At 32.7% G+C, this 27,060-nt stretch overlaps 2 protein-coding genes across 2 annotated transcripts in view; both read right to left on the bottom strand.

Moving 5' to 3' along the window:
- LOC134716258 (alanine--tRNA ligase, cytoplasmic-like) overlaps positions 1 to 8,109 on the bottom strand; it is a 26,082-nt gene extending 17,973 nt beyond the window's left edge. The window contains exons 1-9 of the mRNA XM_063579139.1: positions 7,993 to 8,109; positions 5,002 to 5,229; positions 3,655 to 3,843; positions 3,256 to 3,401; positions 2,835 to 3,026; positions 2,377 to 2,521; positions 1,608 to 1,741; positions 848 to 956; positions 471 to 509 (exon numbers count right to left, since the gene is read on the bottom strand). Coding sequence (XP_063435209.1) covers positions 471 to 509; positions 848 to 956; positions 1,608 to 1,741; positions 2,377 to 2,521; positions 2,835 to 3,026; positions 3,256 to 3,401; positions 3,655 to 3,843; positions 5,002 to 5,223 — 1,176 coding nt within the window. The 5' untranslated portion in view covers positions 5,224 to 5,229; positions 7,993 to 8,109. The remainder of the gene's footprint in view (positions 1 to 470; positions 510 to 847; positions 957 to 1,607; positions 1,742 to 2,376; positions 2,522 to 2,834; positions 3,027 to 3,255; positions 3,402 to 3,654; positions 3,844 to 5,001; positions 5,230 to 7,992) is intronic.
- A 9,244-nt stretch (positions 8,110 to 17,353) lies between these two features.
- Positions 17,354 to 18,067, bottom strand: LOC134716895 (E3 ubiquitin-protein ligase TRIM71-like). Its single transcript, XM_063579910.1, has one exon. It carries the CDS (start codon positions 18,065 to 18,067, stop codon positions 17,354 to 17,356), a length of 714 nt encoding a protein of 237 aa, XP_063435980.1.
- Between the last annotated feature and the right edge of the window lie 8,993 nt (positions 18,068 to 27,060).

Consider the following 27,060-nt stretch of genomic DNA (forward strand, 5'->3'; position numbering starts at 1 on the left):
TAATTTGGAGTTTAGTATGACATCCATTATCACTGAACTAATATATATATTTGTTTAGGGGCCAGCTGAAGAACTCCTCCGGTTGCGTAAATTTCTCGAAGACCTATTGGTGACCGTCTGCTGTACGTTGTCTGTTCTATGGTCGAGTTGTTGTCTCTTTTACACATTCCCCATTTCCATTCTCAATTTTATACTCTATAACTGTTGTGTATAAACTGCAACATTAGATATTTTTAAAATATTTTTACTTTATTATGCTGGAACCATGTAGTTACGTAAAAATATGTAATAATAACACTCTTAAAGTTAATGCTTGTTTTTATCATTGAAATATATGTCTATTATGGATAATAATACAAGATTAATAAATATGGTTTTGGTACAAAGCAAAGTTGAAGGACAAATTAGTAATGATAAAACATATTCTAAATATATGCAAACTTTTACAGCCAAAACATGTACTAACTTACTTTTAATCTGTGTTCTTGCAATTCAGGAAAGGCTTCTCCCTTATAAATATAAATATATTGTAATTATTTCAGGGCTCCACACTGAAACTAATTTGAATGTCTAAGAGAGGTGTACATTTTGTCTTACATAGTCAACAAAATCTATTCAATTGAATGTCATTGCTAGAGAGCAATTGTTAAATATTTAAAGATGAAATCAGGTACTTCATATCTCATAGTTTACTAAATTTTTTATTTCCTTTGTACATGTTTTTTTTCTTCGCTTTTTTAATTTACCTTTTAAAAATTTAATACTTTTTCATTTTTTCAAACATGTAAAGTTTGACGAATATATTCAACATATTTCAGTTGCGAAAGGAGTATACTAATAATCATACCAGACTTTGGACGACAACATCCACAAGTGAAGGCACTAATCCATGAGGCATTTGTAACATTCGTTTTGATTGGTGAAAGCATCTGAACAAAACTGACCTCAGCTTGTGTCTATAATATATTTTTAACTGCTTGTTAATGAAAATTATAGGAAATGAAGTTAAAAAGTTAACAATGTGCAGATATCTGATAATTTAGGGAACACATTTTGTATCGAAAACATAAATGATCATAAATTTACAAGAAATATTTTCATATATTAACTTAAGGATTCAGGTGTAAATATTCTTGAACCTTTGAGGAAAACATTTTGCCATTTGTAACTAATAAAAGTTTTAAGAAAGTTTACATTATTCTTTTAACAAACAAATGAATAATTGGTTAACAAATGGTGAGAGGGGTTATCTCTCTTTGATTCACTCATTGTAAAGCATTACATGTGGCCAAGAGTTACATACTGTCATGTCCAGGCCTTTTCTAGCCTGCTTGCAGTATGATTCTGCCTTTGGTCCCTTGTGTAGAGTTGTCTCACTGGCAATCATACATGTACCACATCTAATAATTCTATATTTCGGGTTCTAGTCTCTTTGACACATTCCCCATTTCCATTCTCAATTTTATCATAAGGAATTAAATCATGTCATCAAAAATATTGACTGATTGATTTTGTTGGATATAGTTTTGCATAACTTATTTGCAGCTGATCTAATTGAAATACAGATATAAATCTTAATCTAATGCTGCTAGTTAATATGACTCTACCCCTGATCTCTAGTTCCTGGCAGCAAACCATCAGCAATACAGACTGAAGCCATTCTGGTGTGATCAGCAACAATTCTGTAGGCTGTATCTATAGGATCATCTGTTTTCCCACCATAACCTCTAATATTACAACTCTAAAATATAAGATTAGAAACCGGTAATCAAAGTCAATCATTATAGAATAACTAATTGAAGAATTCAAATAGAGAAAAATATTCAACGAGTGACCAAACAACACATTAATTCATGAATGCGCGCAGCACATGAGTAAATTACCAGTGTTGTTCGGTCACTAATTGAATATTTTTCGATAATTAAATTCTTTGATCAGTTATTCTTTTTATTACATTGGCAAATGGCTTTTTTTTATGAAATTAAAGTAGAAAATGTAAGGAACTCTATCTTATTCTACGCATTCACAATTTGTTTTGATCTGACTTTATCGACGTTTTGACAACGTCTATTGTTGTATGTTGTCAGAGGAGTGAAATAACCACATTAATTTTACATGTGAAATTATCGGTTTCTATTTCACTGGAAAATCAATGTTATTTATTGCAACCAATGTAATAAATGTAAATATCTATTAACAAATACATACTTTTCCCATATCTTTTCATTTTGTATTACTGCATTTGGAACTATATTTTTATCAAAAATGAAAATGGCTTATATAATGGAGTTATTGATATGTTGTGAATTTGTAAGTCATAGTGTGTCTACGATAATTCCCAATATCAAAGTATTTGGAAAACTGAAACAAACAAACCTTTTGAATAGCATCAAACATAGGAATAAATAGATCTGTATTATAAGTTGAAGATGTGTTGTTCATGACAGCTAACATCCTCTCCAATCCCATCCCCGTATCTACATGTACCCTGTTCAATGGCTCTAACGTTCCATCTGTTCTTCTACAACATAATGTTAAACTGTCAAAAAGTTGCAATAAAAACATTTAATAACTGCCACGATAAGAGCAGAAATATAGTACTCCTGCCATCGGAAGTTTTCTACCTTATGGTTCTGGTTGTTGTCTATTTGTTACTGCTTTCTCTAAGATAAAGTAATTTCCTATTATTTTGATGAAATTTGTGTAATATATTTAACCTAATAAATATATCCATTAATCAAAAGGTGGAAACGGCTCTTAGCTTCATTTGTGTTCAAATTGTAAAACATGTGTGTGTAAACTTAATTCTAAATACAAAATAAACATGTACCTACCTGTTGTATTGCATAAATACTAGATTCCATATTTCTAGAACCTGAGGTACCCCTGTATTGACCAGTCTGACTGAGTCTGGACCTCCTATATAATCATAATGAATCTCTGTACAAGGTCCACAAGGTCCAGAGTCTCCCATATCCCAGAAATTATCTTTCATTCCAAATGGTAAAACTCTGTCGGCTGGAACACTAAAAACATATCAAAGAATTAACACTACAATTTATCAAACTAATGTTAACAAACTAATTTTATGGAAATTTTATTTTGGGTTTAATAGTTTCTAGCTGATATTTTACTGAATTTGATGTTGTATTGATATACAAGTGTTTTATCAGTTGACAATAGCATGAATAGCAGAGATCATAACTAATACATTAAACAATATATTATATATATACATGTACAAACTTAATTTACCCTAAACTTAGCCATATATCTCTAGTTTCAATGTCAGCCCCCAGTCCTTGACCTTCCTCTCCTCCAAAGTATGTAAAGTACAGTCTGTTGATTGGTATTTTGTACACTGTTGTCAAAAGTTCCAACGCCATACTGCAGGCTTCCTTCTGCAAAAGTAAAACTATTTCTAAGTTTTATGTTTATGGGAAAAAAGTATGTTAATAATCTAGAAACTCTTTTTGTCAGTATAATATTTCCATTTTGTTTACTTTAAAACAAAATTCCATGTTCAACCTTATGTTGTCTCTACAAAATAATGAACTCAAATCAAAACCAATAATTTTGCATTTTGTATAAAAGCAACACTGCTATAGCATCCTGTGAAAATCTGTTCTTAAAGAGTTTTAATAAGTTTCTAACCTTGAAATAATCTCCAAAAGACCAATTTCCTAACATCTCAAAGAATGTATGATGGAAGAGATCTTTCCCAACATCCTCCAGGTCATTGTGTTTACCTCCCACCCGTACACACTTCTGGCTGTTGACAGCTCTTCTCAACTCTGACATAGGATGGCTCTTATCAATGGTGTCTAAAAATATCGGCTTAAACTAGAAAAAGAAAAATTTCAAAAGTTCATTTTCAAATCATGTACATCATATCATTGAAGTTTTATATACAGGTAAAACTGATCTTTTCAGTTTGTTCTATTACTGTTGAACTGTTACACTACTGTCCAAGGTGAGTGGAGGATTGATGCCCTTTCAAACTAGTTCAAAAACTCTGCCACATTCGGTGTGTGCCTGTCCTAATTTACATGTTTTTGTAAGAGCCTGTATCATGTGTATAGTATTAGTAATAAGTAATGCAGTGGTTGTCGATTGTTGCTGTATATCATATTTGTTTTTGGTTCACTATTTCTTTCAAATATATTGTATATTGATATTGTAAATCAGTCCTTTTGTTTTCTGGTTTAAATTGTTCTACATTTGTCATTTCAGGGTATTTTATAGCTGACAATGCAAAGGGATTTTTACTCATTGTTGAAGGCAGTATGGTGACCTAAATGTATAGTTGTTAAACTCATATAACAAAATTGGCATTTTATCATAAACATTATGTTCTTATGAATTATAAAGTCTGCTAAATTTGTATTTTTAGGGGACCAATACTTCATTTGCAAAACCTGTAAATTATATAATTTACTATTTTTCATTAAATTGTTGCAAATGTAAATTAATGATTGACTTTCCAGAAACAATTATTGTGTTTTTATTTTTTTTCATTTTTCAAATCATCACATTTATACATTGAAGTCTTCTATCAGCCTTTCCAGCCATTTATTTCAACATTGAAAAATTCCAAAACAATAGCAAACAAACCTTTTCCCGTATTAAACTTTGAACTTGGTAAGATTACAGAACCTTAGGATTTAAATATTATATACTAATATAGTCTATTTATAATGAGCTTATATACATGTATATATATACATGTAGGTTGTCACATTTGATTGTGTATACACTCTTGCAAAATAAATCTAATAGACATGGTCATGTTTGAAATTGTTTCAGTTTTCAATTCTAAGGACATCTCAAGGCTTACTCATGTTACTAAGATAGTAATCCTTGCTATTCTTTAAAAGTTAATCACAAAATAAATATAGATGCAAGTTTTAAATATAGATGCAAGTTTTAAATATAGATGCAAGTTTTAAATATAGATGTAAGTTTTGTCAACACTCACTGGATAAAGACACCAGTACTTACTTGGTTCATTCCAGCATTTGTGAAATAAGTTCCCTGATTTTTAGTTGGGATAATTGATGAACTCTTGATAAATTTGTGGTCATGATTCTGACAAAAGAAATCTATAAATGACTGACGGACAAGTGTAGATGTCCATTTCATCCGCATATGCTGCTTTCTGTATACAGATAACTGTAAAGCTTTAAAACAGTTATAACATATACGATAGTCTCCAAATTTCATTATATTCTGAAAAGTAAAAACAGTAGAACATGTAAATACATTAGAAGTATTTTCAAAAAGTCTTTGAACTTTGCATATTTAAGCACTCAGATCTGTGAAAAAAAATATTTCATAGCAGTAGAATGGTTGAATGTTGCAACTGTGTTTTAATGTTTTTAACTGTATTCTATACCGGTACATGTTAAAAATTTAATTTTTAATAATCTCAATCATTTTGTAACAGCAAATTTTAACATGTTTAATAACACAAAAAATCTGTATTTTCATGCCAGTACTGGCTATACTGAGCTGGTGATACCCTCTGGGACTAATAGTCCACCGGCGGAGGCATCGACCCAGTGGTAGTAATAAAATTAATGGTACCAATTTTCTTGCACCAGATGCGCATTTCAACAATACATGTCTCTTCAGAGATGCTCGTGGCCAGAATATTTGTGAGTCAAAGCTTACATGCTTATATAAAAGATATAATTTTTAATAATTTGTATCATTTTGTAACAGCAAATTTTAAGAACACAAAAAAAACGTATTTTCATGCAGTACCAAATTACTGGCTACTGAGCTGGTGATACCCTTGGGAACTAATAGTCCTCCAGCAGAGGCATAATGGTTTTACACAAGCAACATTTGGGGCCCTTTATAGATTTCTGTTTGGTGTGACTTTGGCCTTTAAAGGTTTGATACTTTTACAAATTGTGACTTGGAGAGTAAGTTGTCTCATTGGCACTCATATATCACAACTTCTTATACCGAATAACCATTGAAAATTGCTCATAAATTCAAAGTTGCAGCATGCTGAACTATGACCTAGAGAGCAAGGCCTCAAAAGAGTCCTCAAAATTATATGAACTGATAGTAATATCAATGATTTATCACATGTAGTATCAATCAAACTAACTTAATCATCTAACAGTTCTTGATGCTGTTGCCAAAAAAGCAATTCATATGTCTTGCGTTCAAAACAAAAAGTGCAGGAACTGGTTGTGATTTTCTTTGCACTAAGAATGGGGTGTTCAGCAAGACTTATTAATGATGTACATGATGAAGCTTTCCTTCTGTTTTTACCAAGGCAAGTCCTCTGGGGATCACTGAAATATGATTTAAAACATTGTCAAAAGAAATCATGAACTTGTTTCATGGAAAGAAGAAACCTGTCTATAGAACTTTCAAAGAAAAAACAAACACAAAGATTAAGGTTTGTTTGAAATATTTTTTGTGATGATCATTTACTCGCTTGGTAATGGGTCACAAATCAGCAAATTATAGATAATCATCACAAGACAGAAGAATTGAACAGCAGATTTTTTTGATAAACTAGGAGATAAAGACATGCTTCATGTAAAGTGCACCACTGCACTTGTATTGGTGTATTAGTCATGGTTCTTTCTAGTATTCATTGGAAGGTCTTCAAATTATCAAATGGTTTTCATACGGGTGTAGATAGTAAACCCAACATAATTTGACAGAAACAACAGCAATGAACAGGTCAGTAATAACCACCAATTGGTGGATTATATCTCAATTGACGTGTAATCCACCAATTGATGTATAATGCAAGTTTTTTGTAATTAAATGCTAGTGTTAGAGTGTGAAAGTTTCAGTTTTGCCAAAGCCTGCTGCATCTCTTGAGAATGCATGTGTACAACAATTATTTTGTTGAAACATTTGTACTATTGACCATGATTGACTTTTGATGATAAAAGTCAAGTATTTAAAACAAAGAGTTCCATTCACCTGTGGAGTTGTACTCATGATCACATGACTGCAGACAGTATTAGAGGTCGGTCATTTAAAGACGTATCAACCGTATGATATACGTTGACATATCCACATCTGCAGATATACCAAAACACAGTATATGATCCCGAGCTTTAATTTTATGTATTTTCAATAATATGCAAATGGATGACTGATTAATTTCTAATGCAGAAATTTACAAAACAATAAGGAAATATCGAGTTTTTGTGGAATATGTAACCCTACTTTTAAAGATATTCCGGATAGTTGGAACAGTTTACAGGCATGATAGGAGTGAATACGGTAAAATCGTTTGTTTTTTTTGTGTATGAATTTGTGCTCACGTAGAACCAAATTGTTAATTGACAAATAGAGTGATACTCAGTACTTTCTTTTACCTTTAATGATAAAATCTCAAATGAACAATATTCAAAGTTCCTTACATGTATATAGTAGTACATTTGATTTTTTTGGGTGTTTCTTCATATACTATGAAGATCTTGAAATATTTTTTAACTAGAGTATTAAAGGATTGTGTACGATATTTGTGTACCTGCTCTACATTGGCTCCTTTTTAAGGGCATGTAAAAGTAGTTGATAGAACCCTTTATTTTTTTTTACGAAACACCCCTATCACAAAGATTGAAAGTGTACGTATGTTTGATTGTTTCGAAAAGACTCCAATTAGTTTTGTTTTTTTAAATGAAGTATGGTCTTATTTATAAGCTCAGGATCACATAATATTTTTTTATATATCTGCAGATGCGGATATGTCAACGTATATGATACGGCTGATACCTTTGTAAATGACCGACCTCTATTGATATCCATTGACAGGTGATTATAGGTAAATTTGCCAATCAAGAATTGACAAGATAACAATAGAAGAAACTGCAAATACAATTATTGATAACATCAATTGGTTTATACCATTATATGTCAATTGGTATTATCCATCAGTTTGTGATTATTCCTGACCTGATCAAGTGCCTGTTCGTTTAAATTTACAGTTAAAATTTAATATAAAACTACCGATTGTTTTCTTTATTCTCGTGTTTCTATTGTATCATGATGTATATAATAACTGCAATGTTCTGTCCATGCGTAACAGGCCACTGTCACTGATAAACAATTTTTTCAACTCTAAAAACAAATGTAGGGGATGCATAGGGAAAGGGAAGGCAACGTGTTTTTACATATTTGTTTAACTTGTATATGTAACTGTAGGAAAGGAGCACCATTAATAAAAAATACTTCCAGGGAAAAGATTTTTAGTACGGGTATGGATAGTAAATACCATAATTGACAGAAACAAGTGCCTGTGGTTCACCCGTTAAGGTTATTTGTTCAAGGTTATGGTTAATTTTCTGAAATTATTTAACATCTCACATCTCACAATCTAGAGGATTCCGGATTTCATCACCTCCTGACATTGACAAACGTAAATGCCAGGATGTCCGGATCTGAGAATACTCACGGTTGCCTTTATTTATTCACCCCTTATTTTTTTTGATAATTTGACAGTGTATTTACACTGTGTCATAGATTCGTTCAGTGTATGCATGTCCACCTGGTTTAATATGTTTTTTAATGACTTAATCACACTATCATGACCTATTTTAAAACAAAACGTTTAACCCAGGTGCATTTTTTTGCCCCTGTCCTAAGTCAGGAACCTTATTTTCAGTAGTTGTCGTTTTTAAGAAGTGTTTTTTTTTCTCGTTTCTTTTAAATATTAGACCCTTGGTTTCCCGTTTGAATGGTCTATATATATACAGAGACATGTATACTGATATATATATACTTGTCATTTGTTGGGGCCCCTTATAGCTTCGTTGCTGTTCGGTGTGAACCATGCAAGGCTCTGTGTTGAAGACCGTACCGTTAGACCTATATCTTTGTTACAAATTGTAACTTGGATGGAGAGTTGTCTCATTGGCACTCATATACCACATCTTCTTATATCTATTAAAAACTTTACAATAAAAGATCATATAATCACACATAAAAAACAGTGGAAACAATTTAAGTACTTTACTCTTAAAATACTTGATTTGGTAAACGTGAACAAGTTATTATCCAAATAATCTGCGACCATTAACACATTTCTTTCTTTATCAATGTCAATCGCCCAACATTTGAGATTACTTAACAGTGTCCTACTCTTTTTCCATCGGGTGATATAACTACAATGCTAGAATTGCCACATGATGTCACGTAAACATTGGAGTATTTATCAACAGACACACTACACGGTGAAAGGATAACAGCTTCATCTTTAAATTCCCAGATTTCCTCGCCAGAAACTTTGAAGCATGTGACTGTATTTTTGACTTTATTCGTATGATATATTATTTTGGTAATATTCTAAATAGTTCCACCAATTTATGTCAATATTAACTTGCTAGGTTTGCGATCTGACAGCTTTAACGTTTGTATACTGTTTTCAGTGTCACAATGTACTAGTTTGTCTTGTCCATACGAAATTCCCGATGGGTCAATATCATTACTTAGTTTGATCGTCGTTTCTATCTCTTTAGATAACAATCTATGATTTGAATTTGTCCATCCAGCATGACGGCGACACTTCTTTCATCGATAGATGTGACATCACATGGTGCCAATAATTCCAATTCTCCATCTTTTGTTCCATTTGCGTTTAAAATAACAAGTCTTTTGCTATAAGATATACTCGTATTGTATTTTTATCTCGGTAATGTAAAAGTTCTTTTTTTTTCTCGTTTCTTTTAAAGATTAGACCCTTGGTTTCCCGTTTGAATGGTCTATATATATATACAGAGACATGTATACTGATATACATACTTGTCATTTTTTTGGGGCCCTTATAGCTTCGTTGCTGTTCGGTGTGAACCATGCAAGGCTCTGTGTTGAAGACCGTACCGTTAGACCTATATTTTTTTTTCTTTTACAAATTGTAACTTGGATGGAGAGTTGTCTCATTGGCACTCATATACCACATCTTCTTATATCTATTAAAAACTTTACAATAAAAGATCATATAATCACACATAAAAAACAGTGGAAACAATTTAAGTACTTTACTCTTAAAATACTTGATTTGATAAACGTTTAAAATAACAAGTCTTTTGCTATAAGAAAAATCCGTGAAAGTCATTTATCCTGATGGGTTTATTGTACATCCTGTTATACTCGTATTGTATTTTTATCTCGGTAATGTAAAAGTTCTTATCAGCTTTACTTCAATATCATGTATAAATATCTTTAAGTTAGTTGTTGTTGAAACCGTAATTATCTGAGCTTGTTTTTCTTTTCCTTTCTTTAGTAGAATTGAGAAAGGAAATGAGGAATGTGTCAAAGAGACAACAACCCGACCATAGAAAAAACATAATTAGAAGGTCACCAACAGGTCTTTAATATAGCGATAAATTACCGCACCCGGAGGCGTCCTTCAGCTGACCCCTAAACAAATATATACTAGTTCAGTGATAATGAACGCCATATTAATTTCCAAATTGTACACAAGAAACCAAAATTAAAATAATACAAGACTAACAAAGGCCAGAGACTCCTGACTTGGGACAGGCGCAAAAATGCGGCGGGGTTAAACATGTTTATGAGATATCAACCATTCCCATATACCTCTAGCCAATGTAGAAAAGTAAACACATAACAATACGCACATTTAAAATTAAGTTCAAGAGAAGTCCGAGTCTGATGCCAGAAGATGTAAGCAAAGAAAATATATATATAAAAACAAAATGACAATAATACACACAAAATTAACATGATATTTCATCATATGAATATCAGGCACAATTCTTCCTGTTAGAATATTTGGCTTACTTGTTTCAGTTGATACTGTACAAAATGATGAAATGAAAGATAGCATTTCAGAAACTTTACAGTCTATCATACTACAGTTAAGAGTGTCTTGTTGCAGACTTCCATTATCTACTAAGGAACTAATGTACTTTTCTGATTTTGTTATGTCTGCTTCAATCTGTTTCTTCTCAAGAACTCTATAAATCTGAGGCATTGTTTGTCGACTCATTGTTGAAATACCATTCTTTAAATTTTCCACTTCTTTACCGCTCTTGGAAAGTTTGCTTAATAGTTGAGCGTCTGATGTTTAATTCTATATCCAGTAGATTCTAAAGTTTCAATTTTCAGTTTAGTTGTTAGCGGACCTATTTGATATCACGTTGGAAATTTTTCGTCTGTTCCAGAATACTTTTTAAATTAACTTCATTTTCTATCTTTATTTGTTCAGTGTTGTTTTCTATATCTCTTAAACTATGTTTCATGTCTTCATACAGACTGGATAATTTCGATATCGTCACAACCTCTCCCAACACTGGTTATCCCTTACATTCATTGTGACTTGTTGTCATACAAAATGGAAAACATTTGACTTCATCGCAAGAACAATTATAGTACTTTTGTACTTTGTATTATGATCTTGTATTATGTATCAGGAGCCTGTAATTCAGTGGTTGTCGTTTGTTTATGTGTTACATATTTGTTTTTCGTTCATTTTTTGACATAAATAAGGCCGTTAGTTTTCTCGTAAAAACTTGAATTGTTTTACATTGTCTTATCGGAGCCTTTTAAATTATAGCTGACTATGCGGTATGAGCTTTGCTCATTGTTGAATGCTGTACGGTGACCTATATAGGTGTTAATGTTTGTGTCATAGTTTGGTCTTTTTTGGATAGTTGTCTCATTGGCAATCAAACCACATCTTCTTTTTTATATTGACAGTCCTGACGTGTACCTCTTATGTACTGTGTAATTTTCTTTAAATTTCTATGGGATAAAACGATGCCCCTGTGAAAGCTTGGAAGAGTTGTGAAATTTGGGACAGTAATGACAGAGACCTTCCTCACATTCTGGACACCAATATTATGCATCTTACTGAAATACAAATGATAAAATTATATATACAGGCATAGTAAAGACAGAATCATAATCAAATCTTTATTAACAATAACTCAAAATGGAAACGAAACGAAGATAACCAACACTATTTAATATAAGTACATTCAAACAAAATTTAAGGACATCCAAAGTTTATCAAAAGGAAAATTTTGTCTTATGAGAATATATTGGAAAAATATTTTTATAGGAATATATAATCGTCTCAGATAGAAAATGATTGCTTCTTTATGATGCAAAACCAGCAAGAGTTACTAAATTGATTATTTTTAATGTGATTTAATGTAGATACATGGTAAACCGCCATCTTGGATTGTACAATCACAGTAAAAAATCGGTCTAGTTATTTGCCTAAATCTGCAAATTTGGGACAGATTTGCAATTTAAGGTTAGACTGTTTAATGATATAAAGAAAACTTGGTAATTTATTGTATAACTCAAAATATTTAAACAAATATCATTTTTTATAATTTTTTTCAAATGGGTCATTTAAGGAAAGATAACTCTTTTAGTAAGAAAAATATACTGGACTGATAGGGAAATTTTGTCTTTTTACTTGTAACAAGAAAACAAGTTCGGTGACACCATTTTTTCTTTTTTATTTTCTTAAAATATATAATAAAAACTATCTTTTCACAATTTATTTAAAAATTCATCTCATAGATTTTTTTGTATGCACACAAATGTGTTTTTCCATGAACAATCTAACCAAATTAAGGCAATTTTCAACGACTAGTAGCAAACAAATAGCACAGTGAGCCATACTTTTTATTATATTTAAGAAAATAGCATAGTAAAATCTTCATTTTGGATAAGTATAAGAAAATTCTGTCTCAAAATGTTTACTTATGATCTACCTTAACAACGATTTTAAAACATGCATTGCTATAAACTATGCAAACTTATTGAATTGGCATGCCATTCGATACTTATATTTTTGCCCTGTAGATCACCATACTTACTTGAACTGTTTATAATAATTTTTACTGTCCGGAACCAAGTCAGCAATATGGCCATTGTTATATTATAGTTCGTTTCTGTGTGTGTTACATTTTAATGTTGTGTTCCGTTGTGTCGTTTGTTTTCTCTTGTGTTTGAGTGTGAATTCAAATTACTATAAGACGATGTACCGTACTTTTCTATCCCAAATTCGTGTATTTGGTTTTGATGTTATATTAGTTATTCTCATCGGATTTTGTCTAATGCTTAGTCTGTTTCTGTGTTGTTTTTCTTCTCTTATATTTTATGCGTTTCCCTCAGTTTTATAGTTTGTTACCCCGATTTTGTTTTGTGTCCAAGGATTTACGAGTTTTAAACAGCGGCATACTACTTTTGCCTTTACTTACACTTAAAAATTAAAATCGCCGAACTCCGAGGAAAATTCATACAGAAAATACCTAATCAAATGGCAAAATCAAAACCTCAAACACATTAACACATTAAACGAACGGACAACAACTGTCATATTCCTGAGTTGATACAGGCATTTTCTTATGTACAAAATATGCTGGATTAAACTTAGTTTTTTATTAAAAAAAAATATCGAAATGCAGAATGCTATTGCATGCCAATTTACAATTTGTGCCAGAAAATTAATTGTAGACTTGATTATTCATTGAATACCAACGTATGGACTTTTTCGCTGTTTAATTTGTTTGTTTTCAAACAAGTAGAAAAACCAATGCAAGCATCGAGTTCAACACTAAGTATAAATCAGTGTCCCTCCCAATCTACTAGAGTAAAGGACACTGCTCGCTATACGAACGCGAAAAGGAGGTTTATCCAGGATGCTTAATTTTTGCTTTTGACACACAAAAAAACCCGCAGAAGTCAGATCAAACTCAGATGTGAACTATTCACGAATATGACTTTTAGACCACCAACCAAATTCCGAACATATATACTCTATAATCCGTTATTCCGTGTTTTTTTTCTCGTCACATATCAGATAGTAACAATTGATCGTTTATTCATTTCAATATATAAATAATCTTCATATTCAAATTTAGAATAATAGAATAAAAGTAATGATAGATAATGTATACTAACAAAATTATAAATATATACCTTCTAAGATACCCTGGTCTTAAGGTACTAATACGCAGGAATCTCCACTGAAATAGCTGTACGAGTGAAGAAATCTGTTAATAGCATGAGATATATTGTTGTTGAATATAAAAAAATACACTTTTATACCAATTGTGAATTTGCCCCGTGACTCGATATTATTTAGATCCAACGTCTATCTATTTATTTTTATGTCCCTGTTATAATTTAGGTGTAATGATGTGTTATGTCTTATCGTTTGGTGTCCAAAAAAATATAGAAATGTCTTGCAATTTCATGATTATCATATTCCTGAATATGACTATTATATCTTATGTGAGTTTGCATTACTATATGACGTGTCTAATTTTTTTGTACATCCAACATCCATGTATTTATTTTTGAGGTTTCTGATACTATTTCGGTTTGATATTGTACGTGGAATTTCTTATCATTTGTAGTCGATATAATTATGACATGACCTTAAATTTTCCCGCCATTGTTTTATTGTGCCATGGTTAATGCATGTTGACACATTTGTTATTTTTTTTATAGTGATTAAGATGATAATAGATATAGGAAGATGTGGTGTGAGTGCCAATGAGACAACTCTCCATCCAAATAACAATTTAAAAATTAAACCATTATAGGTTAAAGTACGGCCTTCAACACGGAGCCTTGGCTCACACCGAACAACAAGCTATAAAGGGCCCCAAAATTACTAGTGTAAAACCATTCAAACGGGAAAACCAACGGTCTAATAACACTGTTTGTATGTTCACACATCATTGTCGATATAATGGAATGTTATGCCACTGTTATACAATTATATTATACACGCTATTGAACCAAGAGTTCCAAATGGTGAAGTTGAAATCATCCCTTCGTAAATTTTACGGACGCCATCACGAGTTGGTTGACCGTTATGGAATAACCTTTTCACAAATGATATCGGATATGTTCCTTACGTCGTAACTACACTCCCCTTCCCTTTTATGAATTTGACCTACCGAATTAGACTATTTACCGGATTTGTAATCACATAAGCAACACGACGGGTGCCGCATGTGGAGCAGGATCTGCTTACCCTTCCGGAGCACCTGAGATCACCCCTTGTTTTTGGTGGGGTTCGTGTTGTTTATTCTTTAGTTTTCTAAGTTGTGTCATGTGTACTATTGTTTTTCTGTTTGTCTTTTTCATTTTTAGCCATGGCGTTGTCAGTTTGTTTTAGATTTATGAGTTTGACTGTCCCTTTGGTATCTTTCGTCCCTCTTTTATACAAGTGAGGGGTTAAACTAGCGATAAAACCAGGTTTAATCTAACATTTTATACATAAAAAAATGCTTGTACCTAGTCAAAAATATGATAGCTGTTGTCCATTCGGTTGATGTGTTTGGGCTTTTAGTTTTGCCATTTGATTAGGGACTTTCTATTTTGAATTTTCCTCGGAGCATAGTATGTTTGTGATTTTACCATCATTGTCCTGCTAATTGTTTGGACGAGTATTTTAAAAATAATTGTATGAAGTTCGAAATTGCATGTTGGTTACGTAAGCGGGTCACTGTTTGTGTCATCCTGTGGTGTATGTCGTTGATGGAAGATGTTAGTTGTTGTTTTACGTTTTGAATGTCGTGTCGAATATAATATCTTTTGTTTTTGAGTTCCGATGTGACGAGTGTTTTGCATGTGTTTGTTCAGTATTTCTCTCACTTAGTCATCCTAACAATATTTCTTAACATTGTCATAAAGCTAGCCAATAAACCAGGTTACTCGCAATGTTTTCTTAAAATGCCCTGTACCAAGTGAGGAATATGGCAGTTGTTTTCAAATAGTTCGTTTCTTTGAATGTTGCCGTTTGTTTTTGTTACACTTTAGTGCTCTTGTGATTCCTTAGTTTTTCTTTCATAGTTGATGTATTTCTCTTGGTTTTGGTTTGTAAGCAGGATTAGTGTTCTCTCAATAAATTTATGAGTTTGAACACCGGTATACTACTGCTGTCTTTATTTGCCTTAGAACACTACACCACAACACATTTCAAAATTTGCTTCTTTAATTTATTTGGATTAGTAATACCAGGGCATTTTCTTTTTCCTGTATATTTTCAGATTATTTGGGCTAGATTCAACAAGTTATGATGTGCTTACAACATTTGTAAAAGATGGCATCTTTCAAAATAGTTTATTTATGTTATTTGTTAAATAATTTATTTATTATAAACAGTGTGCTTGTTATATCGTATATGAATAAAATATAAGGTCAAAGTGAGACAGTATATATATGTGACAACTACTGAAATTATTCCTATTTGTGCATAGGCAAAGGCAAATGTTGAAAGGTTCGACCAATGTGTTTTTATCACAACCTTCGCCGTATCAAAATCGTTAAATAGACTAAGGATTCGTACACAGACAGAGCATACAAAATCATATTAAAAAACAAGTTAGATAATTTTGTAAACTTCAACAATATTATTAAAATAATTTGCGACCATTAACACATTTCTTTCTTTATCAATGTCTATCGCCCAACATATTAGGTTATTTATCAAAGTTCTACTCTGTATTCCATCAGATGATAAAACCACGATGCTGCCTTTGTTGCCTTTCCCCTCTGATGCTTCGTACACGTTGGAGTATTTATCAACTGACACACTACACAGTGAACAGATAACAGCGTCATCTCTAAACTCCCAGAGTTTCTCGCCAGATATTTTATAGCATGTGACGGTATTATTGGCTTTATTCGTATGATATATATTATTTTGGTAATATTCTAAATAGTTCCACCAATTTGAATCCCTTGTTATGTCAATTAACTTGCTAGGTTTGCGATCTGACAGCTTTAACGTTTGTATACTGTTTTCAGTGTCACAGTATACTAGTTTGTCTTGTCCATACGAAATTCCCGAGGGGTCAATATTATTACTTAGTTTGATCGTCGTTTCTATCTCTTTAGATAACAAATCTATGATTTGAATTTGTCCATCTTGCAGGACTGCGACTCTTCGTTCATCGATAGATGTGACATCAAATGCAGGTAAGTTCAATTCGCGGTCTAACGTTCCATCTGCGTTTATAATAACAAGTCTTTTGTTTAACAAATAATCGGTAAAAATCATTTTTCCTGATTTGTTTATTGTACATCCTGTTAAACACGTAATGAGATCTCTTTTGGGTAACGTAAAAGTGTTTATCAGCTGTACTTTTATATCATGTATTGGTGTCTGGAATGTCGGAGGAACAGTCATGATTTGAGCTTGTTTTTCTTTTTCTTTCTTTAGCATAATATTTGGCTTACTTGTTTCAGTTGATATTGTACAAAATGAGGAAATGGAAGATAAAATTCCGGATACATTTCTGTCAATACTACATTTAATGGTGACTTGTTGCAGACTTCCATCCTCTTCTAAGGAACTAATGTACTTTTCTGATTATGTGATATCTGATTCAATCTGTTTCTTCCCAAGAAATCTCTGTAAATCTGAGGCATTGTTTGTCATTGATGTAGCGATATTTTTTAAATCTTCTACCTCCTTACCGCTGTTGGAAAGATTGCTTAAAAGTTGTGCAATCTGATGTTTAATTCGATCTTCAGTAGATTCTAAATTTTCAATAGCTTGCTTCTCAAGTTTATCAAGATGTGCATTTATTTGGCGACGGACCTGTTTGATTTCATTCTGAAATTCGCTTCGCTCTTCCTGAATACTCTTAAGATTTCTTTCTCGGTCTATCTTTATTTGTTCAATGTTATTTTCTATATCTCTCAAACTTTGTTGGATGTCCTCATACTGACTTGATAATTCCGATGTCTTCACGACCTCCTCTAACACTTGCAAACCCTTGCATTCACTATGGCTTGTGGTTATACAGAAAGGACAACAGGGGACTTCATGGCAAGGGCAATAGTGCTGGTACTTTCTATCATGGTCCGGACAGTGCTGACGTATACTTTTAATGTACTGTGGTAACTGTTTATAATTTTCTATTGAAATAATGCCATGCCCCCGTGAAAGCTTAGAAGATTTGTGAAATATAAGACAGTTAGGACAAAGCCCTTCCTCACATTCAGGACACCAATGTTGTGCATCGTTGGTGACATGTTGGGAATCACACACGCCGCATATACATGTGCTGGATGTTGCCATGGTTTTCTTTACTGAAATAAATAATATGCATATTTGTAGATTACTCTTGGAAGTATGGGTATACAAACGTAGTAAAAACTAATCATACTAATAGTTATCAAAGGTACCAGGATTATAATTTAGTACGCCAGACGCGCGTTTCGTCTACATAAGACTCAGTTATACATTATCAATAACCATAAAAAAAGAGACAAGCGAACCAACAAAAACAAAAACAAAGTATATTCTTGCAAAATGTCAAGACACCCCCAAGTTGTTTTAAAAAGGGAGAACAGTAAATGATGTCTTATGTGGGTGTCATGTTTTTTATAACAAATCTAGTTATTGCAGAAACGAAATATTCGATTCTATAATATATATTAAAAGTTACTAGTATCATTAATTTTGGTTTTAAAACTAAGAAACATTTTTACCTCACACTATAATTTTCCGAATTGATTTTCCTCTTAGTTCAGTATTTTTGTGATTTAACTTTTTATGTAAAAAGTAAAAACACAAAAATACTGAACTCCGCGGAAAATTCCAAAATCAAAAGGCAAAATCAAAAGTCCAAACACATCAAACGAATGGATAAGAACTGCCATATTCCTGCCATTTTCAAATGTAGAAAATGGTGGATTGAATCGGTTTGATAGCTAGCTAAACCTCTCACTTGTATGACAGTCGCATCAAATTCCATTACATTGTCAACGATGCGTGAACAAAACAAACATACTCAAAAAGTAAAAATGTCAAAAATAGTGGTACAACAGTCAACATTGTGTTATCATCTTAATCACTATAAAAACAAATAAACCGGTTCAAATGCCTTTCAAAGCTTATGTTATTTTTTTTGTAAAACAACTTCAAATATAACTTTGATTGTGTCTTGGTTACTAGACGAAACCCACTGCAATTGTTTGCACCTGTACTAAGTCAGGAATCTGATGTACAGTAGTTGTCGTTTGTTTATGTAATTAATACGTGTTTCTCGTTTCTCGTGTTTTATATAGATTAGACCGTTGGTTTTCCCGTTTGAACATGATGGTTTTACACTAGTAATTTTGGGGCCCTTAATAGCTTGTTGTTCGGTGTGAGTCAATGCTCCGTGTTGAAGGCCGTACATTGACCTATAATGGTTTACTTTTTTAAATTGTTATTTGGATGGAGAGTTGTCTCATTGGCACTCATGCCACGTCTTCTTATATCTATATACAACATTTGCCAAAAGAAACTAAGCACTACAGAATATACGATACAAGGACATCATTCGTAATATAACCCAACATGCAGACATCTCATACGTTCAGGTATTCGCATCAAATTTTAAAGGTGATATTCTTTACAAAGCAAAAATATGTCGGCATTCGTTTCAAAAGCTAACCAAATCTTTAAACAGACTTATTAATAAGGGATATAGTTGCGATACTATTGTCATATAAGAAATAAACGGTTGGGACTGTGCCTGATATTCATATGATTAAGAGATAATATTTCATTCAATCAGTTTATGTCAGGTTTGGAGCTGGTATGTCCTTAACTACTAGTAGCCGTTTCTTAATTTATGTATCATTGTCATTTTGTTTCGTTTTGTTTTTTTACCTATTCTGACATCGAATTCGGACTTCTTTTGAACTTACTTTTACTGTGCATATTGTTGTGTGTTTATTTGTCTACATTGGCTAGGAGGCAGCTGAAGCACGCCTCCCGGTGTGGGATTTTCTCGATGCATTGAAGACCCATTGGTGGCCTTCGGCCGTTTCCATTTTCAATTTTACATTGAATTAAGAAATAAAGTTTTCTCAATACTGATGTTCGTACCTTTTCTCAATAGCGTATCCTCATGCATCTTCGCTAGCCAAGGGTTAGGATCCACTCCCGCTCTCTTCTTGAAGAGAGCGGGAGTGGATCGTAACCCTTGGCTAGAGAAGATGACCCTCATGTGAAATATTAGAGTGTTTTAATCGTTTAAGATCAAAGTGACAAATCAAATGAATGTTTATTTGCGACAAAATCCGAACTGTCTAGAATTTTGTATACGTTGAAACGACGGTTGGTCATGGAAGTAACATTTATTTATAGTAACAGTATTAATCTAAATAAAATTTTCCTGTTTCGTTAATGCCACTATCATTACTATACAGGTGTGAGTTTTCACCCGTTTTTGTATTACAAGTCTTATAACAAAAGAGATGCCAATTGTACGATTCGTCTTTGGAGATCACTGTGTTCATCCCTATTTTGGGTTTGTATTGCTTGTGTAATGTCTGGTGGAAGGTCTTTTCCTCCTGAGACCCAGCATTTTGTAACAGTGTCAGTGGGCAAACGTGAGATTTTGGTATGAGGGTACTGTATTTGAAAACTATTTGTTTACTTTTTATAAAGGGGAAGAAGGGCGCCCGCCATTGCGCTAAAGTCAGAATCAACCGCACTCACTTTTGTCCAATTTCTTTTTTTTTCTTTTAACCTCAATCTTTCTTCGAATTGATGTTTTAAATCCCCCTCCTCCTTTATAAGCACGACTGAAGTATAGAGATAGCTACTTATTGCCCCCCCCCCCCCTTTCAAACTGATCTGATTACATATTTTAATGCAAACAAAATTTTATTGTGAAATAAAAGCATATACATTCCAAAAGGATAGTTATTTAGGATCGGAAAACAAGAGGATTTTCACTTTTTCAAATTCCTCACAGTGACACACACTTTAACATGTAAAACTATGATAACGTTTATAACGTTTATAGTCTGACAATAGTCCATGACTGACTGAGGGTTCCATAGAAATTATCTATGCATATATACAAACAGCACTCATAATATCTTAACATAATCACAAATTTTAACCTGAAAAACTATACAAACGTTTCACAGTAAAATACCATGATCGAGGGGGACAGGGCTAGCTTGAATTTTCTCAATTATATTGAGATGTGTCAATGCTTTTATAACTGCATACTAAATATTATCATACACTTTTGTGGATAGTTGTCTCATTGGCAATCATACCACATCTTCTTTTTTTTATATTAACTGACCTGGTTGTTATTTTACTCTATCAAGGTTAGACACACCTGCATTTTTTAATGAGCCTCTTTAATAGTATACACCTATTGGCTGGGTGTGAGGGTAATAGCAAGTTTGTTGTCCCTGAGATACTAACTATTGCTCGAGGCAATTTATGGTCGGGGTCATTATTTTGCATATATTTTATAGTTGCATTTATCATACATCATAGGATATATCAATAGGTATTAAAATCAAATATACAAATCCTGTTGTTGGATGTCCTCATACTGACTTGATAATTCCGATGTCTTCACGACCTCCTCTAACACTTGCAAACCCTTGCATTCACTTTGGCTTGTGGTTATACAGAAAGGACAACAGGGGACTTCATGGCAAGGGCAATAGTGCTGGTACTTTCTATCATGGTCCGGACAGTGCTGACGTATACTTTTAATGTACTGTGGTAACTGTTTATAATTTTCTATTGAAATAATGCCATGCCCCCGTGAAAGCTTAGAAGATTTGTGAAATATAAGACAGTTAGGACAAAGCCCTTCCTCACATTCAGGACACCAATGTTGTGCATCGTTGGTGACATGTTGGGAATCACACACGCCGCATATACATGTGCTGGATGTTGCCATGGTTTTCTTTACTGAAATAAATAATATGCATATTTGTAGATTACTCTTGGAAGTATGGGTATACAAACGTAGTAAAAACTAATCATACTAATAGTTATCAAAGGTACCAGGATTATAATTTAGTACGCCAGACGCGCGTTTCGTCTACATAAGACTCAGTTATACATTATCAATAACCATAAAAAAAGAGACAAGCGAACCAACAAAAACAAAAACAAAGTATATTCTTGCAAAATGTCAAGACACCCCCAAGTTGTTTTAAAAAGGGAGAACAGTAAATGATGTCTTATGTGGGTGTCATGTTTTTTATAACAAATCTAGTTATTGCAGAAACGAAATATTCGATTCTATAATATATATTAAAAGTTACTAGTATCATTAATTTTGGTTTTAAAACTAAGAAACATTTTTACCTCACACTATAATTTTCCGAATTGATTTTCCTCTTAGTTCAGTATTTTTGTGATTTAACTTTTTATGTAAAAAGTAAAAACACAAAAATACTGAACTCCGCGGAAAATTCCAAAATCAAAAGGCAAAATCAAAAGTCCAAACACATCAAACGAATGGATAAGAACTGCCATATTCCTGCCATTTTCAAATGTAGAAAATGGTGGATTGAATCGGTTTGATAGCTAGCTAAACCTCTCACTTGTATGACAGTCGCATCAAATTCCATTACATTGTCAACGATGCGTGAATAAAACAAACATACTCAAAAAGTAAAAATGTCAAAAATAGTGGTACAACAGTCAACATTGTGTTATCATCTTAATCACTATAAAAACAAATAAACCGGTTCAAATGCCTTTCAAAGCTTATGTTATTTTTTTTGTAAAACAACTTCAAATATAACTTTGATTGTGTCTTGGTTACGTAGACGAAACCCACTGCAATTGTTTGCACCTGTACTAAGTCAGGAATCTGATGTACAGTAGTTGTCGTTTGTTTATGTAATTAATACGTGTTTCTCGTTTCTCGTGTTTTATATAGATTAGACCGTTGGTTTTCCCGTTTGAACATGATGGTTTTACACTAGTAATTTTGGGGCCCTTAATAGCTTGTTGTTCGGTGTGAGTCAATGCTCCGTGTTGAAGGCCGTACATTGACCTATAATGGTTTACTTTTTTAAATTGTTATTTGGATGGAGAGTTGTCTCATTGGCACTCATGCCACGTCTTCTTATATCTATATACAACATTTGCCAAAAGAAACTAAGCACTACAGAATATACGATACAAGGACATCATTCGTAATATAACCCAACATGCAGACATCTCATACGTTCAGGTATTCGCATCAAATTTTAAAGGTGATATTCTTTACAAAGCAAAAATATGTCGGCATTCGTTTCAAAAGCTAACCAAATCTTTAAACAGACTTATTAATAAGGGATATAGTTGCGATACTATTGTCATATAAGAAATAAACGGTTGGGACTGTGCCTGATATTCATATGATTAAGAGATAATATTTCATTCAATCAGTTTATGTCAGGTTTGGAGCTGGTATGTCCTTAACTACTAGTAGCCGTTTCTTAATTTATGTATCATTGTCATTTTGTTTCGTTTTGTTTTTTTACCTATTCTGACATCGAATTCGGACTTCTTTTGAACTTACTTTTACTGTGCATATTGTTGTGTGTTTATTTGTCTACATTGGCTAGGAGGCAGCTGAAGCACGCCTCCCGGTGTGGGATTTTCTCGATGCATTGAAGACCCATTGGTGGCCTTCGGCCGTTTCCATTTTCAATTTTACATTGAATTAAGAAATAAAGTTTTCTCAATACTGATGTTCGTACCTTTTCTCAATAGCGTATCCTCATGCATCTTCGCTAGCCAAGGGTTAGGATCCACTCCCGCTCTCTTCTTGAAGAGAGCGGGAGTGGATCGTAACCCTTGGCTAGAGAAGATGACCCTCATGTGAAATATTAGAGTGTTAATCGTTTAAGATCAAAGTGACAAATCAAATGAATGTTTATTTGCGACAAAATCCGAACTGTCTAGAATTTTGTATACGTTGAAACGACGGTTGGTCATGGAAGTAACATTTATTTATAGTAACAGTATTAATCTAAATAAAATTTTCCTGTTTCGTTAATGCCACTATCATTACTATACAGGTGTGAGTTTTCACCCGTTTTTGTATTACAAGTCTTATAACAAAAGAGATGCCAATTGTACGATTCGTCTTTGGAGATCACTGTGTTCATCCCTATTTTGGGTTTGTATTGCTTGTGTAATGTCTGGTGGAAGGTCTTTTCCTCCTGAGACCCAGCATTTTGTAACAGTGTCAGTGGGCAAACGTGAGATTTTGGTATGAGGGTACTGTATTTGAAAACTATTTGTTTACTTTTTATAAAGGGGAAGAAGGGCGCCCGCCATTGAGCTAAAGTCAGAATCAACCGCACCCACTTTTGTCCAATTTCTTTTTTTTTCTTTTAACCTCAATCTTTCTTCGAATTGATGTTTTAAATCCCCCTCCTCCTTTATAAGCACGACTGAAGTATAGAGATAGCTACTTATTGCCCCCCCCCCTTTCAAACTGATCTGATTACATATTTTAATGCAAACAAAATTTTATTGTGAAATAAAAGCATATACATTCCAAAAGGATAGTTATTTAGGATCGGAAAACAAGAGGATTTTCACTTTTTCAAATTCCTCACAGTGACACACACTTTAACATGTAAAACTATGATAACGTTTATAACGTTTATAGTCTGACAATAGTCCATGACTGACTGAGGGTTCCATAGAAATTATCTATGCATATATACAAACAGCACTCATAATATCTTAACATAATCACAAATTTTAACCTGAAAAACTATACAAACGTTTCACAGTAAAATACCATGATCGAGGGGGACAGGGCTAGCTTGAATTTTCTCAATTATATTGAGATGTGTCAATGCTTTTATAACTGCATACTAAATATTATCATACACTTTTGTGGATAGTTGTCTCATTGGCAATCATACCACATCTTCTTTTTTTTATATTAACTGACCTGGTTGTTATTTTACTCTATCAAGGTTAGACACACCTGCATTTTTTAATGAGCCTCTGTAATAGTATACACCTATTGACTGGGTGTGAGGGTAATAGCAAGTTTGTTGTCCCTGAGATACTAACTATTGCTCGAGGCAATTTATGGTCGGGGTCATTATTTTGCATATATTTTATAGTTGCATTTATCATACATCATAGGATATATCAATAGGTATTAAAATCAAATATACAAATCCTGTTGGTGACCTCCTGCTGTTTTTTTTTTGTTTTTTTTTTTTTATGGTCGGGTTGTTGTACGTCTCGTTGACACATTCCCCATTTCCATTCTCAATTTTATACAATAAAAATAAAGAATCATGCACGAAAGTGCTAGTATATTTAAGATGAATAAAAGTATTTCAATGATAAACTTGAAATTTACCGTGTTCAAACCAGGAAGATCAAAATATGTAAACATACACTAGATTGACCCTACATTCTGTTATCAAGAAAAACCAGAAGCATAACACATATAAGTTTAAATGGCGGCAACAGATGTGACTTTTGAAATATTCAAAATACGAAAGAAACCGTCCTTCCCTTACTAAATAAAGCGAACAATAAAGGTATGAGACAGAATATGCTTGATGATACAAATATATGTTATTTTGTCAACCGTAATAACTATCTAGCTGATCACAAATACACATACTTGTTTAGTAGACCGACAAGTAGACGAATAAAAATATTAGCTACGAGATATATATATTTGTTCAAGTGAAAAAGTGAAATGTTAGTTGAATTTCGCATTTAGCAGATAGTATGGTTCAGTTTTGTGAAAATAAGATAAGAAACATCGATGATTAATGATTCACTTGCGAGTGAATAATTCGACCTTATTGAATCTGTATTCATGGGAATTTCATTTTAACTCCTTAGCTAGAGATAGATTACGCATGAATTATGTGTGCTCAGTTCTTAAAAAGAAAAGAATGTCAACATTGAAAGTGAAACAAAGCTTAATCATTTGAATGACTGTTTCGATCCACAAAAACTCATTATCATACAAGTAAAAACGACAATTAATTTATTTTTCTCAGTTTTTGTTTTGTTTGTTTTTTGGGACCGTCTTCAGTTTTGGGAGACCATCTTAGTAATTAGATGGCGTAAACACTAAAATACACACGAATTTTTAATGTTAAGTATGTTGTTAATCAAATATCAGAATTTGAGTAAAATCAGTGAACATGGTTTTGACAGCTTAATTGTGCCCCTAAATTAGTTTTGGAACATTCAAATACCAGATTAAAGATAAGATTTTGTTTTTTTGTAAGGTCCTTATATCAACTTTATTTTCAAACAGTAATGGACTTTGTATAAATCTGTATCGGTAAAATGCGGTTAGGAGTACACACATTCCCTTTTTTCCCGTTTTTTTTACAAGTATATTGTTTAGCTTTTTTCTTTTGTTTTGTGCGTGTTTGTTCTTATACATCTGTATGATATAGTAGTTGATCTACATGTATATAGAGTACTTGCTGTTCCTCTCTTCTTAACATCTGAGGACACGAGTTTATCATATAGGTATCGATCAATCTACATTCAATGCCGTATGGTTAATATTAAGTGCAAAGTCTGTTAGAAAAGTTTGAGGCGATACACAATAAACTTTTAACATCGAAAAAACGGGGATACTATGACTCAAGCGCCTTGTTTCAATCACAGTTGAACATTTGGCTGCACATTATTGAAATGTAACGAAACCATGGAAACACATATCATGCGCAATAATGACCAAGGATAGATAAAAAATAGTAGCGCTTCGTCTCATACTCGGTCTCATAATCTGACATAAATGATTAACATCGATTAACATAGTAAGTCTGTTAACAGGCCTAACCTGCATATATTTATTCTATTGTTTATGATCTAAGACGTGAGTGCTATAAGTTCCCCATTTCCATTCTTAATTTTATAAGGTATATTTTATTTTATGCCCCTCTTTTTTTTTTCTTTTTTTTTCTTTTGTTTGTGTTTTCTTTTTCTCAGTAAATTTTCTGCTACAGGTAACTTATTTCAAATTATTTCAACAAATATGCTCTTCTTACTTTCCATACCATATTGCAGATACATCATTAGTCACTACAATGTGAACATGTCCCCTATTTCATGTAATTTATTTTCATAATTCAAACTTCTAAAAGGTTTATCATAATTAATAACAACAATGATATTGGCTTTTGTTTAAAAATACAAATACACTGAAACATAATTCGGCAGATTGTGTGGTTCAAACTTTATAAATCTAAACAAGAAAATGCTTAGATACCTTGAGGTGCTGTCATTATAAAACAAAATCCCTAAGGTAC

This window comes from Mytilus trossulus, chromosome 4 (assembly GCF_036588685.1).
Source record: "Mytilus trossulus isolate FHL-02 chromosome 4, PNRI_Mtr1.1.1.hap1, whole genome shotgun sequence".
Taxonomy (NCBI): Eukaryota; Metazoa; Mollusca; class Bivalvia; order Mytilida; family Mytilidae; genus Mytilus; species Mytilus trossulus.

What these genes read in the sequence shown, in the direction of transcription:
- LOC134716895 (XM_063579910.1), bottom strand. Translation starts at nt 18,067, where the DNA reads ATGGCAACATCCAGCACATGTATATGCGGCGTGTGTGATTCCCAACAT.